Below are 21031 nucleotides of genomic sequence, written 5' to 3' on the forward strand. Positions count from 1 at the left end.
AGAACACCTGTGGCATGCACCCTATGGTGTGCAGCAGGTTACCCCAAGTGGGGTAGGGGAGTCTGGGGCCAGCCCTGAGCTGGCCCCTTCAGCCTTACCTGGGGTCCTGGGATCCTCTTGGGGCTGCAGGAGTGGCAATCTACCACTTGGAACCTGGCCAGCAGCTGGAGTGTGGCTTTGGCTGGCTAGGCTCTGGTTTTGGGTCACACACACTGCCCCTGTGTGCACCGCTCTGCTTTTTTTTGCATGGGCTTTTTGTGACCCTAGGATCTCCTGGAATCACTGCCCCCGCCCCTCCCCCTGCCACTCTGTGCTGCTACCTTACAATGTGGAGACCACCAAGATGTGCAGTGTGTGTTGCTGCAGACATGTCTGCAGCTCCACATACCACACAGCTGTGCTCATCTGAATGTGTCCCTAAGGTATATGTGAGGGGTTGGTCAGGAGGGAGGAAAAACCCTGAGAAGTCCTGCTAACTAAATAGTAATAGAAATGCAACCCCTGGCAGATTTGTCAGTGAAATACTGGGAGTGTACAAGTGTTCATTCTTGTGAGAGAGTTTCTCTTGCAAAAGAGATCTTCCAGGTTGAGACATAGAAGATCTTTCTCCAAAAAGGGGGACATTTCTGCCCAGAGAAATTGAATGAAAACTTGTATGCTTGTAGTTTCTACTGGGAGAGCTGCAACTCTTCTGGTAGAAATGTAACCCATGTACATGGCCACTGTTATTGTTCAGAAACCAACACCTGCTCTTAATGCAGTGTTGAGAAGTTAGTGATTCATCAAAGTGTCAACTGAACTATAGGTAACAGCTCCATAGATTTTATGTTTGCTATTGATGTTAATTTATGCTGTTGAGCCTGCTAAATCCTTTATTTATTGCACCCAAAGGACTTACAGCACACAGGAACTCCATGTAGTTTAAACACTATTGGATAAATTACCTTAGCCACATAAAAGACTGTATGATGAACCAAGATGCTTATTCTGTTAGATTTTTACCCAAAGTCTCTAGCAGTCTGCCTTTCTAAACAATGTAGGTCTAAGTAAGTCATGAAAGGCCCTTCCATTACATGTGATATATATCTACCATCTACGCTTATGAAGTTTGCCAAATTAGATATTGATGGTAGCAGTGATTCTCCTGTAGGGTAGTGTGGAATGCTGGAGTGCCATGATATCCTTTTAAGTGTGCTACACAATATTAACTTTGTTAGTTGTTAGTTGTGCGAAAATTCACAAGATCAACTTAGAGATTTCAAATAAGAAGTCATAGTGTCAAAAACATTCCAATCTGCTGTGGTCTTGTGAGTTCTTTGCAAAAAAATTGCTATATTATTTTTCTGGAATAAAAAAATGATTGAAGTTAAGAGCAGGCATTTCCTGAGGTGTGTCCCAAATCAAGAAAGGTTGAGAACCATTGGGCTGTAGACTAAGGTAAAAAGGTAATGTACTTTTAATAAAAAAAATTTGGGAAAGTCCATGCATCACTTTCTCTGTGAAATATAGTGTAAGGAGGACTACTTATTAGGGTTGTGCAAAGCTTCGGTCACTGATTTAGTTCAAAGAAGATTCGACCTGATTAGGTGGCTGAATCTTCAAATTCAAATTGAATCAAGAGACCCTTTAATCTCTCCGAGTTGAATCAGAACCCTCCGAATTGATTCGGAGAGATTCGGAGAGATTCGATGATTCAGACATAGACATAGCTTTAAATGTTTTTTCTATATACCTCAAGGTACCAGGTGGCTCATGAATGCTGAGATGGTGGGGCGGATGGAGCGTCCCACAGGAGCTCCATCATAAGCACTTCTGGTCCACTTCTGGGTCCTCCATGGAGTGCATGGGGGACCTCTGCCCTCAGCTCCATGACTAGTGCCTCCTGGGTCTGGGGGGACAGCCAGGGTCCCCTGGCAGCATGCGGAAGGGGGCCCACCCATGCTCCTGTGGACCGTTCCATCTGCTACACCATCTCAGCATTCATGAGCCGCACCTGGTACTTGAGGTATGTAGAAAAAACATCTAACGCTGTGTCTATGGCTGAATCACTGATTCTCCAAATCAGCATCGAATCTTCAGATTCAGCCTAATCGAATTGGGGCAGTAATCCAAATCAACTAATCAAATCACAGTCCCCTGAATCAGGCCAAATTCAAATCTGAATCAAATACAGCACACTTCGCACACCACTCCTGCTTGTCAGTCCTTGCAGTTCTGAGACCTTGTGAGAATATTCCCTCAAAAAGTAATGGTCACTAAGAAAAAATACATAAGGGAGGTACAGACCATGAGGTCCCATTAGCTTCAGAGGACCCTTCTATAAATGTGGTTAGCAACATATTAAAATCCCAAGGATAAGAAGAATCCCAGATGGATCATCCTAAGAAATCCTTGTCCCATCAGAAACTAGAGAAATTCTAAGATAACTGGAAATGAATATGGTAATAGATTGTGGTCTCATTCTTAAATGAGTCTTTATACCAGTTACATTTTGCCACATAACCCCCTCCCCAAGTGGACAGCTTTCTAGAGTCAAACATATGAATACAAGACAGCTTGATCTTAGATATCTAATAGCTGCATTGTCAAGTGTTCAGAGGTTTGAGAGAAGTTTGTTCAGAGGGAAAGCCAAAAGCTCTAATAAGTAGATCTGTTCATAAATAAGATCACCCTGGTCCAGTAAGTACTGAGAGGATCAGAGGAAATGGAAGACAAGTATAAAAGAATCCTTTTCCCAATGTTAAAACAGACATTTGATAAACATCAGTCCCTGTTCCCTCTCTCACACAGTTTGGAATGCACATTGTTCTGGCCTGTGGCAAACATCCATGTCTGAATGACCCACTCAGAATATGTTGGATGAGTCAGTGAAGGCTTGACCAATCAATTACCCATGGTAATCTTCAGACTTCAAACTCAGATTGTTTCCTAAAATGTGTTTATACCTCATGCAGCATAGACTAGGTCACCTCATTTTAAATGTTCTGTGCCACAGAAGGCTTCTTGAACCCAAAGTGGAGTGTGCTTCCTTGTCTATTGTTCCCTATAGAATATGTTTTAGTGCTTTGTCTGGGCTACTGGAGATGTCTCAAGACACAGTATTTCTGTGATTTTCTTTGGAAGACCATGCTACCATCTGATAGCAGAACTCTTTGCTGATTGGCATATATAAAGATCAAACTGTAAGAATTATCTTTTTGTTATAAATCAAATTAATTTCTGTTTGCTTGAGAGAGATGATATGCCCTAATAATTTCCATAATTTCTATAAATGGTACATAAGGTCTTTGATATAATATATCCAAAAATGACCAAAAAATACATCAAAACATTTCTATTAATTCATGAAATTAAGAAAACCTTTTTACATTTTCTCCTGTCACTGATTCCATTTGCCTTATTACTTTCAGCCTCCAGCCCACAAACTTGGTGGCACAATCAACAAACCCCTTAGTGGCTGTTTCATCTCTGCTCTATTTGATTTCTCCACTCTGAGTAAATGATTAAGTTTTCATGCATTGGTTCAACCAAAATCTATGTTCACTCAACCACATCCTTTATTGATTACTTCTACTGCAAACAGTAGGCCAAGTGTGATATACATAATTGGACAGTTGTCAAGGGATGTGGGTGTTAACAGTCCTGTTTTCCCAGTTGGAAACTGGAATCACCTTGATACACAAATATTCTGCACTGTTTCATTCTCATTCTTTGGACCGAGGAGTCCTTTTCCACAGAATATATGTTTTTAACTCTCTAAGGTCTGGATGAATGGATTTAATGATTATACCATATAATATGCTGTTCAAGTTGCACCTGTGCACTGCATATAGAAAACTAGAAAAACTGGAATTAATATTTGTCTAACACTTTAACCTTGTATTTTAACTTATATAAATCATGTTCTATGCTTCTGTCAGGAAATATTTGATTTTTCTCCCTTTTGGAAGAAAGATAGATTTCCAAAAATTGCGCTTCTGATTCTAAAATTTAGAAGCCCTTTGATATTTGGCAGTTGTTAACAGTGCAATCAATATATTTCAGATCTTGTGCTATTTAAATAACTAATGGTAATAAGTAGAATAGCAATCATTTAAAAATATGTGTCTATGACACAGCCTTGACACTTTAAACACTGTCAGTTTTGGGGTATTTTGGCAGCCTACTGGAAGAATGCAGCTAACTCCAAACATAGATAAGTGGTCACCACAATACTGTAGATTTGCACTGAGGCTTCACTGTTTTTCCTGCTCAGTGGCAGGAGCTTCTCTAGAATACTCTTTTTTTTTCATGAGCCAATTAAGGAACTCTGGCAGGCTTAGCCCTGCCAAATTCTGGAAACATGTATCTCTAATATGTTTTATATTAAAAGCTGTAATTTAAATAAGGCTCAGTCAGTCATTTGCAGGTGGAATGTAATTTAAAGGTGTTTTAAAATAGCATGAAAATAAATAACCGTTATTCCTCGCTTATAAAAACTGTTTCTGTGCATTTCTAAATTAAGCCTGGCATTTTTTTCTTTTTTTTGGCTGGCTTATTGGCTTGACATTTAGCATACTTCCACAGTAGAGACACAGGTTCACGGTTAATATTGAGGTCAGCTGCAGTGACACTCACAGCCTTAAAGAGAAAAAGAGTGCAGTGCCTCACTCACTAGCAAACCCAAGCAGCTGATTCATATCTTGTAACCATAGTGCAGAGCTGCTATATTGTTAATATGACCAGTTTTATTAAAAAATATGTGCAAATGTTATTGTCAGAGTACATTAGCCACTTTTCAACCTAGATTCAGAAGTGACCTCAGGTTGCTTAGATCTCATTGGGATTTCTAGGTGACACCTGCAAGCCACAGCTTATAGAGTAGGCTATATGACTGCTGCAGCCTGTGGTCTACCCAGCCAAAGTGCGGCATTACATTCTAAGGGAGGTTATCAGCATACACGACTTTAGAGTTACTGCCATTATATTGCAGCTGATATTCAAGAGAGGAAAGGATTCTAATGTAGAAAGTGATTCTCATTAAGGACAGGAACAGAAAAATGTAAGAGCAAACATCATCCCCTGCTCTGATTTGGTTGCTAGGTTTGGGTCTAGCTTGTGTACAAAAATGTGTGATCAAGTACTGATTAAATAAAACATCACTTTAAGAGTGAGGGAATCTTAGAAAACCCATGTGAAGTAATCATCTCTTTTTCACTTTTGGTACTGAAAAATAATACCATATTCTACAAATTTATGGCAAAGCCAAAGGGCCTAATTTTCCCTTAGTGGTCACTAAGTATCAGAGAAGCAACATCTATGCAGATGAAAACAGAACTGGATTTCAAATTTCATCCCAAAGCAAATTATTAAATTCATTTCTATGGACCATTGCAAAATAAGACTCACATGAGACACAGGGAAAGATGCTCAGCTGTAGTCTGTTGCTATATGTAAAGAAACCATCTCAATAAAAGTTTAATTAGAATTGTAATTTGTTTTAGCCAGGGAAAAGTGACTGAGGCTATTAAGTACTTGGAAGAGTTTGTGAAGGTTGCCAAGAGTGCTCATCTAAGCCGCAGCCTTGTGGATGCATGTGTATTCCTTGGAGATATCTACAATGAAAAAGTGAGTATAGTTATAATGATGATGCAAAACAGCTGGTTTTACTTCAGAGTCAAGACATAGTTCTTATATCAGAATGTCCTGTCAGTTTAATGATTCATATATATTTTGGTTTATATAGGAGTTTCTTTTCATTGCCAAATTACCAAAGAAGGGCTATGAATTGAAATCTGAAAATATGACAATTTTGAGGGCAAGATTAAAATGAATTCGTAAATCTAGAACCAAATTTCACACATAGCACGTGACTCTATTAAGAGTCAAACAAAAACCCCAAATCAAGATCATCACAAATTTTACTGTTGTCAAAAACCTAGATGCAAATTTGTAGCTTGGACCCATCTAGATGAATTAATAATTAAACTACAAATACATGTATGTTGTAAGTTGTAACTACTGCTTTTTGAAAATTAACAAATTGACAAAAAATGGCATACTTATTTAATGGCAATCATACGCTTTTAAGCCTCATATACTCTATGGCTTCTGTCATCAAAGTTGTAGGAAGTGGCTTCCGGTAACAAGTCAGTCTGTCAGAGGGAATAAATCAGCAGTGCAAATTTTCTCTATGTATCCCCTCCATTTTGTGACCTCAGTTTAGCCTGTGCAACCCAGAAAGAGAGAACAAAGCCCAAAGCCAAGGTTGGAGAGTACTCAGGAAAAGTATAGGTTTAATATATCTCCCACCTGTTTCAGTTCCTTTCAAACTCTGCCCAAATCATTAAACTGACTTTCCTGTGTGGATTCCAAGGGGGACAGTAACATCCTAGGAGTGAGCCATTTCACCCTTCTGTACCTAAGTGGCACTTCCATAGAAGGAGAGTAGCCACAGGGAGCATGTGATTCAGTAACAGGATGTTTCCTGGAAAGGAGAGGGTCTGCAATTTTGGCCTTGGGCCCTGTACCCACTGCTGTTTCTCAGTTTATCCAATTAATATTAAAGGCAGTGTACAATAGGAATTGAGTCCAGGACCTAGGGCCCCCTCCCTTCTGTGCATTATCCCTCTCACTGGACATGTCTACACATGCATTAATGCACCTGTAATAACCAGTACTAACTTAATGCACTGTAATTGGCACTAATGCATAGTAGCACCAGCTCACGCCTTTTAAGTGATACTAGTGCACAGTAGAATAAGTCTACTGTGCATTAGCACTTTCACTGTGACACACTAATGCGCAGTAGAATTAGTCTACTGTGCTTTTAGCATCTCTGAGTCACATACTCCCTCTGGCTTATTCTTCTCCCCAGGCTCACATATTTTCCTGACTGCCCAGTGAGCCAACAAGGTTGGAGGGTGCTCCAGGCAACACCTAACCCATGACTTGCAGGTTAAAGCACTTAGCTGGGAATTGAGAGATGCAGACTGAAACCCCTTCTAGAGAAGGACGGGCCCAGAGCTAAGAGCTCCCACTTCCTGGGCAAGTGTCCTAACTACTGCCCTATTGAGCTAAAAGGTAGAAGGGCCTTCTTTCTCACCCAAACAGTTGATAGTTGTGGGGATTTTTTTCAACTAAAGTTTTGGGACTTAAATGTTAGCACATGCCTAGCCAAATCTTTTTGTCACCCCAGAGTCTGCACAGCAATAGTGGACCTTCTAGGCAAGTTCTTAAGACTTACACAGTAGGGCTGTATGAACCTTCAGTCCCTGATTCAATTCAACGTAGATTTGGCCTGATTCGGTGGCTGAATCCCCCAATCCAAATCAAATCAGAGGACTCTTTAACCTCTCTGAATTGAATCAGAACCCTCCGAATTGATTCGTAAAGATTTGGAGATTCAGACATAGGGACAGCTTTAAATGTTTTTTCTACATACCTCTAGGTAGCAAGAGCTCATAAGTGCTATGATGCTGGGGCACATGGAGTGTCCCACAGAAGCACAGGGGGCTCTCCAGCACACTCCACACTTCTGGTCCACTTCCAGGTCCACTGGGGAGCATGCTGGGGGGGTCCCTGTGCCCCCCGGCTTGGTGACTAGTGCCTCCTGGGTCTGGGGGAGAACCCAGGGTCCTCCTGAGGCCATTTGATGAACAGGGGGGTGTGGGGGCCCCCCCCAGCATGCTCCCTGGTGGACCTGGAAGTGGACCAGAAGTACTTCTGGTCCACTTCCGGGTTTGCCGCCGAGCATGTGGAGGGCCCCCCCATGCTCCTATAGGATGCTTCATGTGCCCCAGCATTGCAGCAATTACAAGCCATGCCTAGTACCTCGAGGTATGTAGAAAACACTTTTAAAGCTGTATCTGTGTCTGAATCACTGATTCTCTGAATCAGAATCAAATGTTCAGATTCGGCCAAATCTCATCAGGGACAATGAGCTGAATCAACTAATCGAATCACTGTCCCTGATTTGGGCCAAATCCAAATCAAATAGGGTCTGCTTCGCACACCCTTATTACACAGGTGGAAATAGAATCTAAACTCTGCATATATGTCAGCTGTACTTGTGTGGCTACCAATGCTACTGCCCTTTCATGGATACGAGATTTGCCCACCTTGTGCCACAGTGCTGAATTAATCAAGCAGATATATAAAATATCACTCAAAGGACAAAAGTATCAGTTTTGAAGCCAGCTCTTTTAAAGTTGCAATGTTACATTAAGTCATATAGAATTGCCCTCATTTTCATATAATACTCTCCCAAATAAGCTATGAACCCTGATTTTTTAAAATTCAAAATGAAGAAAAAATATTGTCTCCTTAAAATGCTGGTAAGTAGGAGTAAGTAACTGAGTAACAGCTTCTACAACAAAAGCATCTGATTGAGGAGGCAGCAGGGAGAGAAGCATATTCACAGACAGCAACTAGGGAACCTGAGGAGCAGCAAAAACACTATTATTTTCAGTTTCCCAGATAGAAGCAGAAACTGCTTATTACCATATTTCTTCACATATACATTTCTTCTGCACACCTCAATTTCCAGCAGCTGAATTTTGGGGGAAAGTGCATATTGTATATAAGAAAATACAGTAATAAGTAATAAAAAAATGTAGAAGTCTTGCTTATGCACAAGCTGACAAAATGCAAAGTAGCATTTTCACTCTGTATAAATCGTAAATAAATCAATCATTTAAAACTTTGTTTTCAATATTATTAAAGACAGTCCTTAGTTGAACCTGCCACATTAATGAACAGTGACTAAGAGGGGGCAACTAGGGCACCAGTGCAGACCTGCTGAGTAACACCTCCACTAAAAATCAACAACTCAGGTATTGAGAGTTCAGTGTTTTGGGGTGAGGTTACATGTTACACTTAGACAATACTAAATCTGTGGAATGTTAAGTGGTGTTAAAGTTAGAATGTGCTGCATGGGCGATTGGTGCTTCCTGATCCTGCGGGGCACCAGCAGCTGATCGCCAGCTGGGGGGGGGGGGGGGGGAGGGGTAGTCCCCACAGCAGCCAATCATCACCACCGGTGGAAGTGCCAGCAGCAAACCAGAAGTACCGGCGGCAAACCCAGAACTGCTGCCAGCACTTCTCTCGGCGCCCCCACATTCCCGGGGCAGGGCACCAGCTGTTGCCCCCCACACCCTGGCCAGCTAGGGCCAAACTCAAGGCTGGCAAATGTCCCCTTGTGCCCCCCCCACACACACACACATTGTCTATGATGTGCTGTAAGCAGTTGCATGTTAAAGATTAATATTGTTTTTTCCCTGCACTGCTTTGACTTGCCACTGGACTGGCAAGCAGGGGCACAGCTAGGAGCCAGGTCACCTGGGCTGTGTCCCTGCTTGGAGGGGAAGAGGGGAGGCTGGGAGGGGTGCATCCTGGGATGCTGGAGGACTGCAAATTGCTTGTTTTATCTCCATGGAGCAGACTGAAGTTACCCTGATGCAAGACAGGTAGCACAGATGAGAGTTAATGTTCACTTAAAGTGGAATAACACTGAGGCCCACAGAAGGCATTTAGCATCAGTTAACCAACCTTAATGTGTAGATGCCTACATTTTAAGTGCCCTTAGTATAGTCTAAGTGTAACCTGTAACTTCATCTTTATGTTAGTATCTTAAAATGAGGAGGCTTTTTCAAACTGTCTTTCTGAAATGCAGTGTTAAAATTTCCCACAGCACAATCCTAGTCTTATAAGAAATACCAGAGAACATAGAATCACTTCATTTGCAGAGTTCTGTTTTCATTAAGTTCTTTAGCAAAGGATGTACTACTTTCCTTGTTGAGATTATTGCTATTTTACTATTCAGTTTCTTTCTCTCTATTTGGAAATAGGCTTTTGTTTTATTGGAATATATGACAAATGCATATCATTTAATTTTAGCTGTAGTTTACTCTTATTTTTGTGTCAACTTTTAACATAAATTTAAGAGCATTTCATTTTTTCTGTTGATTCAATAAATTGAGAGAGATGCTTTGAGGAAAAGATATCTGACTTAAATTAAAAGAACTTTCTGTTTTTAGATGTGGTCCAGGCTACACAAGCTTAAAAAGAGCCTACTTGGGGCGGGGGGGCAGGGGAGGAGAATGCTAAGCGACTGGTGCTTTTTTAGATTTTATCCCATTAAGTTTCATATTCCGTTTCAGGAATAAATTTTCCTTCGTATATGCCTCACCAGTAAGGCTCATGGATTTCTGTATGCATGAAATATATTCTGATACCTGGTTCCTTCCCACCAAAAAGCCTTCAAAACATGGGAAAATAGGACATAGGACTAGAAGGGATGTGCTATGCCATAAAGTCTCTGCTATCACAGGCAACCATATCATATAATCTCAATAATAAATTTATCAACTTTGATATTAAAAGTATTTAGAATTTTTGTTCTAAAGCTTTATATGCCGTTGAGGACAAATTAACTGGCCTGTAGTTTTCTAGATCATGTTTTTCCCTTTTAAAGTGTAAGTAGTATATTAGCTCCAGTTATACAATATGACCCCAAACTTGGTAGGTTTATTTCAAATCCTTACTACGAGACCTGTAATTTAATGTGCCAGTTTTTTTCAGAATTCTGGGATGGAAACTATCCAGTCCCCACAATTTGAGCACATTAAGTTCTCTAAATTTGCTTCATCTCAGATGTGGTAATTTCCTTTGACATACTGTTATTTTCATTCCATCCTACCTCTGTCCCCACCATCTTAATCCCCATCACCTTAATTGAAAACTTAAGTATCCATTTAGTTTTTGAATCACCCATACATTATCTTTAATATCAACCTTTTCTTCAGGTCCACTTTTTTCTACATTCTCTTTTTCATTTGTATGGCAAAAAAGCTTTTACTATTTGCAGTTTCCCTTAGAAGTTCTAACTGAGCTTGACTTCAGTCATTCCCACTTTTCCCAACACTTTGATCCCTTATCCACTTGACGCTTATTTCCATTATCCCCTTTGAGAAAGTAACTCATCAAATAAGGTCTGGAGCCCTTCCCTACAATCTTCTTTTTCCCCACTTTTGCTTGAGGTGAAAATTCCAAATACACCTTTGACATGAAGATAGTCCAAGCCTCCTCCATATTCAAGGCTTTGCGTTCTTCCATGCTGTTGACTTTACTCCCTGATTTCCTTAATTCCTCAGCTTCTGCCCACCATATTTTTTATCCCTGTAGAATCTGATTTCATGTCATAGACAGGTAGTTCTAGTTCATCTGTTTTGTGGCACAGTCTTCTCACTTTAATGTCCACGTGTCTCAGTTGTTTCTCACTGACCTCTTCTAATTTCCTAGCCAGATTAGATAGGGTCCTTTCACTAATTATGCCACTACCTCATCTCATGAACATATTTTCTCATTGTTGTCCATTCTTCTACCATCTAATGTTCCTATACCTATTGTTGCACTCTTGTTCTTCCTTCATATTAAAATCTAGGTATAGCAGTTTGCACACATTCCCAACTTCCTTCTCCTGTTTCTTAATTTATACCTCTTCTTGATCTCAGAAAGGGACCATCTCAGGTACTCAAGTTACCATCCATCTGTCTTCCACAGGCTTCCCAGGCTTCAGTCTCATAGGGGCATTTAAATCTCTAGTGGGGGAACTAGTCAAGAGAAAAGGTTCCAACCAGCTGACAACTCTGAAAAGGTATTGTAGTCTGGGAACCATGTGCCAGGGCTGCAGAATACTACACAGATTAGAGGGAAAGAACCAGCCTGTTAACCCATAGGTAACCCTTCATGGATGTTAATAATAAGAGCATAGAAATTACAATACTGTACCATATTTATGGTCCATCTAGTTAAATATCCTTTCTCTGCTGGTGATCAGTACTAGCTTCTTCAGAGGATAGTGCAACAAATTATGTAGAAAGTTATAGAATAACTTGCTCCCAGGACAGCTTTCCTCTTAACTTATTAATCAGAGATTGGCTTTCTGTTCTGAAACATTTATGTTTTTATTTGAAACAGGTTATATTTCAAAATACTGTATTGTGTTTTTCAGTATTTATTATTGCTATTTGGGATTTTCTTGTTAATTGTTTACTTAATAATTGATCTCAATGATACCTTGGAATCGTGTGTCCATAGGACAGTTATACACTAATTATACAGTAATTTCATTTTATTAGTTCTGGATTTCTCACTTTTCATTTACAGCTAAAGATCATTTGTTCTGCTAATATGACAGAGTTGGATAGAAGTTTGCAATCTATCTTTTCAATACTATTTGTTGCTTGATATATTTTTATCTTGTCGTCTTATTTAATTTTTGCCTACTATTGACAGTTTTAAAGTTTTCATTGGGCATGTCTACATGTGGGCATTTAATGCTCATTAGCCCTATTTCAGGTGCATTAAGGGTGTGCATCTACACATGTGTGCCCTTAATGCACCTTAAAATGGCAAATTTAGGCTAATCATGCCTAAATTTAATACTTGCATAAAGCAAGTACCAAATTTTGGCACAATTATTTATAGCAGATTAATAAAGAGCCTTCAGTGCTGGGTCTACCCAGACACTAGGGGGCCAGCCAGAGCCCAGCCCCAGGACGCCTGGCTGGCCACCTCATCTGCTCCAGGGCTGGGCTGCTTTCTGGCAGCCCCTAGCTGCAGGCTATAAAAGCCTCCAGACATTTTGTGCCTTGGGACACACACACCAGGAGCCTGGACAAGTCTGTTGCTGTGCACAGGAGTCACCAGGCCCCATGTGCCTCCCTAGATAGGACCCAGGAAGCCACTGTCCATCCTGTCCCCCTAGCTGGAGCTGCTTCTTGGCCACAGATGAGTGTTGCAAAGGGCTCAACCTTGCTACATCCCTTGCTTAGCCCTGAGATTCCTCTCAGGGCTGCTGGCCCTGCTCTCTATGGCAACAGGGCCAGCACCTGCTCCCTGCTCCTGCTCATCCCTAGCTCTATCTCTTTTTATGCACTGTGGTGAAGCACCTCTGCCATGCAACTTCCCTCCCTTCCCATGCCCCTATCCTGGGTGCCACATGAAGACCAAGGTTTTGCGGCCATGGTAGGTGGCTTTGACTGACTTCAGATATTGGTCTGGTCATGCCTAGAAGACCATGCCCTTCATGAGCCAGCTGGCCCACATTTTGGCACCCTGGCAGCCAGGCCACACCCCTGTGAGTGCCACCAGCAAGGGTGGCCTGCCCTTACCTGTACCCTGCCCTGATGCCTCTGGTGACACATCACAGGAGGTAGGGATCTCAGGACTTCAGCACCCCACTCCACCCACCTCCCCAGCTGCTGCATCAAGGAACCCTGCCTAGTGGCTGCCTCACCCTCAGCCCAACCCCACACCCCATGTCTCCATGATTCATTGTCATCATCATGCATCTTTTCTGTTTCTGCTACATCTTTTTTTGAGATGGGTCACCCAGATTGTAACAGTGTCCCAAATAAAGTCATTCCACTCATAGATTAACATTACTTCTGTATCATTCTCCGTCCCATTCTTGATGTTTCTTAATATTTAGTTTTCTCTTTTAAAATTTTACATTTTTAAGGCTGCTTCATATTTAGCAGATGCCCTCACTGAGCTGTCCATATTTATGTTAGATCTCTTTCCTGAGCTGATGTAGTTAATTTAGAACCCAATAAAAGTTTTAAGTAGTTCAAATAATATCTTCCAAAATGCACTATTTATCCTTTTTCAATATTGAATTTAATTTGCTGCTAAGTTGCCATTTGCCTCACACAGTTACGTCCATTTGAATTTCCTAACCATCATTCCTCCTCTTGAATAAGTGAAAGAACTTTTTATCCTCTGCAGATTTGCCACCCAAAGCTTACTCTTTTTTTAGAGAATCAAAAAAATATGTTAAACACCACTGATGCTTGTGCAGGACCAGGTAGCACCTACCTTTTTTAATATTGGTGCATTCTTTGAGACCTTCTAGGTTTTTATTACAGTATCTCATTTTAATAAGATTATATGTATTTTCTAGCAATTAAGCCACTGCATTATCAGGTTTCTTTAGAACACCTTTATATAGCATCTAGGTCTCATGATATATTACTTTTTGAATTATCAGTTTGTTCCAGCATCTGTTCTTTGAATATTCCAATTCTTATAGTATTTTTGTACTTTTTTACCAGAAATGATTAAGCTAAAAATTGGCATTGCCTTCACATATGCAAAAAAGTCATTCTTCTTCTAAACTGTGTCCTTATTTTATTTAACTGATCCCCTATTTACTGTTAAATTGAACTCTCATGATTTGGAGATCAGTGGATTCTCTTAGAAGCATCCTGTACTGATATATTTAAAAATGCGTCCTTATGTTCACCCTTACATTTTTAATAGCTTCACATTCCATCCTTACCATTTTAAACTTTTTTACATATTTGCCTGCTGTAGATGTGCTCCTTTTTGTTGGCTATAATTGGGCTTCCATTTTCCTAATATCTTTTGCTTGAATACCCTCCTAAACTCTACTCATTTATCTATACTTTTTTGTAAGTTATTTTATAATCTTGTTTTTTCTTCTTATTTATTTATTTAGGCCAGACAAAATCAACTATTTTTTTAAGTATGAAAGATTCTGATTTCTATACTTTTGACTGTGGTATGGTGGGGGAAAGGAGTGGTGACTAGCTTTTTTTGGTTTAGTTTAGTCTCACTGTTCTGGTTTTACAATCCTTCCTTACTTAAAACTATTTCATGACTTAACAGAAATTGTAATAACACATAGTATTTATATAGTGCTTCATGTTTTCAAAAAGCTATGAAAACTGTGACTAATAAATACCCTGAGAGACAGACAAGTGGGTAACATTATCTCCATTTTACAGTTCAGGAAACTGAAGCAGAAAAGTGAAGTGACTTGCCCAAGAATATGTTCTGAGTCACTCTGTGGGCTGGATCCTTGTGGCTATGAAGGAAAAAATTATAAAATAGCGTATGAAACATTGCTATTTGAAAAATTAAAGCCTTTTTCCCTTTTCTTTTCTTTATTAGGGAAACTATAACAAGGCCTGTGAATATTTCAGTCAGGCTTTTGAGGCAGCAAACACTCTAACTAACTTGCCCTTGATGGATGAAACAAAGGTTTATTATGGCATTGCAAAAGCTCATAACATGATGGTGGCAGTTAACAGCTATACAGAAACTGCAGATCCCGTCAGTGTTGAGTACCTGCTGGCATGGAAGGAGAACAGAAGTGACATGTGCACTGACCCTTTTACAGTCGGTAAGACATTGGTTATGAAACGCATTAGTGCTGCATTGTCTTTAATGGTTAAGTCATTTTTCTTGTAGAGTTTTATTAAATTATTTGCTGAGTTTAATCCTATTGGATTACCCTTGTATTGGATGGAGGTTAGATTCACTTCTGTGTGCACTTATTTTAAAGATCGAATTAAATAGGCTTAAATACAATATAGAAAAGAAAACAGATAGCAGTAATCTATTTTAGATGCCAACTCTAACATTCTCAATGCTCAGTTCTCAGATCATCACAATTAGAGGCAAACAAGTGATGAATCAGTTTAATCAAATGATGACCAAGTGAACCTTCAAATCAATCTTCGCTTTTAGTCTGTTCTTATAGGACAAGGATAAAAATAAATTCTCTGTTGTTAATAAGAAGAAATATTTTCCCATTTTTCCCAAATTCTGAGTATGTTCCCTGCACGTTCAAGCATATTTTTTGACATTTCTTGTCCATGAGAATTATACGTTTTAGCCAAAGAAACATAAAAAAAGAGTTTTCCCTTATTTCTTTTGTGTAATTTCTTGTATCAAATAGTGGAAATGTGGGTGAAGGAAGATGGACCTTTCCTTCCTTAATTAATTTTCTTTGGTTTTACTTTCTCTTTGGTTTTTATTTTTTCTAATAAAAGGAAGATTTAAAAAAAAAACCTCAACCTCAATTCAACCTCGAAAACATTATCTACCTTTTAAGCACTGGTGCTATTTTACTATCTTCTACTGAGGATAATCCTGTTCTTATTAAAGAATATCATCTATAGACCCTTACACATGGAAAATAACCTGGGAAGAAGTGACTGTTAAAGCAGTTTATAATGGTGCAGTAGATGTTTGGCTCTGCAAAGGTATTATTTATAAAAGACTGTGCCCAAATTAAATCAGTTTCTCTTTTAAAGGCATTTTGCCCATATTTTCCATGTTTGTTTGCCTTTTCTGTTTTATGGAATTAGAAGATTTACATATAGCTTCAGTTGTAATTTTAATTTAAAAATACTTGATTAGTAGTTTTATTGCTGAAGATTTTGACAGCTGAGTCAGAAATAGCTGAGGTTTTTTTTTTTCCTGAGGCAGTATAAAATTTCAAGTAAAAACTGTGGGGCAAGCATGTTTACTACATTTCTGCTCAAATGGCCAGAATTTTTAAAAAGTTAACAAACTTTGATGAGGTTTCAGAGATATACATTTGATTAAGATGAACGTGGCAGTTTGTCTGTATATATTTAATTTTTGAAGCACATGTGTCCAGTGCACTCATGTTCAGAATTTTTCCAGCAATACTTATAGGAGCCACATATGCCCCTTGAGTTTCTTCATGCATCTGATCAAGGACCTAAAGGGTATGGTAGTGCCATGTGCTCCTTGGTTGTTCTCTCTGTCTGTGGCTAAACATCAGAATTTGCAGTACCTCACCCTCTTCCCTAACTGTGCTGTTTACCCATTGTTTTATAAACTGATAGGTATTTATCAGTCAGGGTTTAGCGTTAGTTTAGCTTTAGTTGTGCTTTTCATAGCATTTCCTTTCTTCAACCTGCAATGATAATCTCTGAAAACTTGTCTCCAGGCTTTACAAATTGCTGTTCCTGCCAGGAAGCAATGTCTCTTCAAGCCTGTTGTACTAGTTCTCATCTGTATGTAGAAGAGGAGCATGTATAGAGAGATGTGCAGTCTGTAAATCATATTCCAAGAGAAAGAAAGAAATAAGGAATCCTCCATTAAAATATTCCTGATGGAAAAATCATGTTGTCACTCTTCAGAACCTGGGATGTATAGGACAGAAACTTCTGAGCAGGCATCTAAAATGCTTCTCCTAGCTCCTCTGTCCATGGATCCCTGGAAACAGATATTTCCATCTTGTCTGGTAAAATCTCAAAGGATGGAAGAAAAAGCAGAGGGGAAGAAATGTAGTTCTCCTTCACTGTTCTGTCTGGTATCAAATTTAGGTGTGAGTAGTTAAAGGGCAGTAATGCACATGTAGACAAAACCCAGCATTAACTTCAGTGCCGGGTCTGCCCAGCCACTAGGGTCACATGGCAGGGCTGCAGGCACTACTTTAGTGCCAAGTCCCAGCACATGTAGACACCAGCCAAAAATTGCTTAATGGGCATTAGCTTAATGCACATTAAATTTAATCACCCTTAAATGCACCTGTAGATGGTGTTCAAGATTTGGCCACACTATATAATGACATAATAATACTTTCCACTTTAGTTTGAATTCCTTTCCTAAAGATTTCTGACAATTACAATGCTGCACATTGGGCGCATCTACACGAGGCATGTTTAACGTTCATTAGTCTAGTTTACTGCACAGTTCAGGTATACATCTACATGTGAACATCCTTACTGTGCAGTAAACTAGCCTAATCATGACTACATTTGATAACTGTAAATGCAGATATCAAAATTAGTCACGATTAGTTAAAGCACAGTAACGCATGTATAGATGTGAACTGCCACTAAGTTTAGTGCCAGGTCTGCCCTGCTACTAGGAAGCCAGCTTGCCGGGAGCCTCTCCTGCCACTAGTGTGGGCTGCCTTTGTGGCAGCCCCTAGCTGCAGGCTATAAAAGCCTGCAGCTATTTTGTGTCCTGGGGCACACAACACAGGAGCCTGTATAAGCCTACTGCCTGCACAGGAGCACTGCAGGCCCTGTGTGCCCTCTGGGACAGGACACGGGCAGCCTTTGCCTGTGTGTATCCTAGCCAAAGCTGCTGCTTCTCCACAGGTGAATGTTATAAAGGGCTGTAGCCTACTGCACCCCCTGACCAGCTCTGAGATCTCCCCAAGGCTTCTGGCTGGCTGTATGGCACCAGAGCCAGCACCTACTCCCTGCTACTGCTCACCCCCAGCAGTGTCTCCTGTGCATGCAGGTGCTGTGGCACATTGCCTCTGCTGTGCAGCTCCCAGTTCCTGGCCATGCCCCTGTGCTGAGCACTGCTGACCACTGTCCAGGGCTGGCCACACAGGGACAGCTGCGTGGGGGCCCAGAGAGCTGGCCTGGGATGCACCACCAACATGTCCTCCCCATCCTTCCCACCCAGGCCCAGCCCCACCCACTTGCACATGACTGAGCCTTTGCACCTGGAGCCCCAGCTGGAGCTAGGAGGAGATTGGAGACCCCATGGCACTCTGGGGTGATGTAGAGGTGCAGAGGCAGTTTGTGTGGGGCAGGCATACAGGAGCATGGGCACTCCCAGTTGGTGCAGGAGTGCCACATAAAGATCAAGGCCTTGTGGGCACAGTGGGTGGCCATGACTGGCCACAATCATTGATCCAGTCATACCCATAAGCCCATGCCCTTATGCAGGAGTTGACCAGGATGTTGGCATCCTGGGACCCAAGCTACAACCCTGCAGTTTACACCAGCAGGGGTGGCCTTCCTGAGCCTCCACCCCCCTGACCCCTCCAATGACATGTCACTGGTGGAGGCCAACTTGGGCATTCAGCACCCCACCCTGCCCACCTCCCTGGCTGCTGCATCCACTAGCAGCTTGGGGAGCCCTGGCCAACAGCTTCCTTGACAGCTCCATAGCCCCAGCCCCTGCTGCGACAAGTAGCCAGCCATGACACCACCATCTGCCAGCAGCACCAGCTCCGTCCTGGGAGGGGGGGGCCTGGCTGGTGTACCATGTACTGTGAGTCGAGGACATTGGGCACAGCTGGACACCATCGCTGATGGGGAAGCCAATGCCAAGCAACCAGCCTCACCAGCCCCAGCCACATGGTAAGTCCTGCACTGGGGGGAGGGCCCTCCCAGCCCCAGCTCCACCCCTATTCCTTGGCCCTGCCCCTGGTCTTGGCCCTGGCCCCTGCCCCACCCTGCCCACCCAGCCTGCCTGCACTCCCCTGTCCCCATGTTTCCCCCTCCATAGCATGCAGAGAGGCAGGACACAGTTCAAATCTTTATTGAGAAGCCCTTGTCCACACAGCTTCCTCATACCCGAAGGAAGATGTCAATTCTGGCAGCAATGTCCTCCTCAGCAGCAGAGGGAATGATGTATAGCACTGCCATAGGTAGTCCTTGAGGCACGGATGGAGATTTTGGGGCAGCCCAGGCTTGCCTCCCACACTTTTGTAGCTTAGGATCCCAAACCAGGAGCACAGGTGTGCCTGGAGCACCAGCAGGATCAGCAGCAGCAGGGTGTAGTGGGTTGTGTACCCCTCACCCTGCACAAACAGCTCTTCATACACTGCCCAGGGCACATGCAGCAGGGGCACGCTTGGGGTGCAGTGGTGGTGTAGGGCCAAACTGGCCCCAGGGCACCTCCTCAGAGTGGCCCCCACTGGGGAGGGCAAGGGTGCAGCCAGCCCTTGCCCCAGTTGTCTGGGAGCCCTGCATGTCCTAAGCCTAGGTGCTATGAGCTGGTTGGCAGGGTAGCAGAGTGGCTGGCCTGCAGGGGGAGAGATGGGAGAGTGGGGTCTGGAGCCGTGGCAGCAGGTGCTCCCAGGAGCCTGGCCTGGCCTGCCCTGGATAGGGATAGGGGAAGTAGGCTGCCTGAGGCCAGCACTCATTGGCCCACCGGCCCCTGGGAAGCATGCAGGGATGGGGGCTCGGCCAGTGGCTGCCTGGGCCCAGGCTTGCCTGGCCAAACTTACTATGCTCCCCGGGCACCTATGCATGGCCGAACCCTGATCTGAGACCATGCAGCACATGGCCCCTGGTACATTTCTGAAATGTTGCAAACTCACAAAAAGCTTCTGTCTCTTGCCTCTGCAGGGCCAACATCTGGTTGCTGGCAAGAAGCTGCAGGCCCCAGTAGGGATGCAGGCTCCAGGTCACTGCCACCCAGTGTGGGAGCCTACCATATTAGCTGTGTGCAAAACGGGCCATATTCGATTTGGATTTGGCCCAAATTGGGGACAGTGATTCAATTTATTGATTTGGATCACCATCCTGATTTGATTCAGCTGAATCCAAATCTGAATATTCGATGCTGATTCAGAGAATCAGCGATTCAGCTATAGATACAGCTTTAACTGTTATTTCTACATACCTCAAGGTACCAGATGCAGCTCTTGAATGCTACAATGCTGGGGTGGATGGAGTGTCCCACAAAAGTGTGTGGTGAGGGGGGGCGCCCTGCATGCTCAGCAGTGGACCTGGAAGTGGACCAGAAGTGCTTCAGGTCCCCTGCCGAGTGTGCTGGTGGGGACCGCCCCCTCCCATGCTCCATCCACCCCAGCATCTCAGCATTCATGAGCCACCTGGTACCTTGAGGTATGTAGAAAAAACATTTAAAACTATGTCTATGTCCGAATCATTGAATCTCTCCAAATCAATTTGGAGGGTTCCGATTCAATTCAGAGAGATTAAAGTATTTCCTGATTCAATTCCGATTCAGAGATTCTCCCATCAAATCAAGCCAAATCTCCACCAAATCAAATCAGCAGCCAAAGCTTCACACAGCCCTACACCATATGCACCGGGTGCGCCAGCAGTGGGCTCAAGACTGCATCCTCCTTCTCCAGTGCCTGGTGGAGGTGGTCAAGGAGTGCGAGGTACGGGCAAAGGTCTGGCAGGAGGAGGGCCTGGCCCGCAAGGGAAGGTGGTGGGAGGAGGTCATCACCTAGGAGACTGCCCGGGAAAGCACGCAGGACCAGGCACAGCAGAAACACTGGGCCCAGGTGGAGCACCTAGAGTTGGAGTGGATTGAGCTGCTCAGGCACCAAAGGCCAACCAGGTCCAGGCAGTGGACCCATGGATGATGACCATCAGGTCCTGGACACCCTCCTGGATCTGGCGGTCATGTGCCCGGCCCCCATTCCTGGCTCCTCAGTGCTTTAGGCAGCCAGCCACCACCCTGAAGCAGGCCCCTGGCCCTG

At 42.6% G+C, this 21031-nt stretch overlaps 1 protein-coding gene across 6 annotated transcripts in view; it reads left to right on the forward strand.

Moving 5' to 3' along the window:
- The window catches only part of TTC29 (tetratricopeptide repeat domain 29), a 364566-nt gene that overhangs the window by 257874 nt on the left and 85661 nt on the right, over positions 1-21031 (forward strand). For all 6 annotated transcript variants that reach the window (XM_059722003.1, XM_059721998.1, XM_059721999.1 and 3 more), the window contains 2 exons: positions 5484-5607; positions 14959-15190. In XM_059722003.1, coding sequence (XP_059577986.1) covers positions 5484-5607; positions 14959-15190 — 356 coding nt within the window. The remainder of the gene's footprint in view (positions 1-5483; positions 5608-14958; positions 15191-21031) is intronic.

Source organism: Alligator mississippiensis, chromosome 2 (assembly GCF_030867095.1).
Source record: "Alligator mississippiensis isolate rAllMis1 chromosome 2, rAllMis1, whole genome shotgun sequence".
NCBI classification, from domain to species: domain Eukaryota; kingdom Metazoa; phylum Chordata; order Crocodylia; family Alligatoridae; genus Alligator; species Alligator mississippiensis.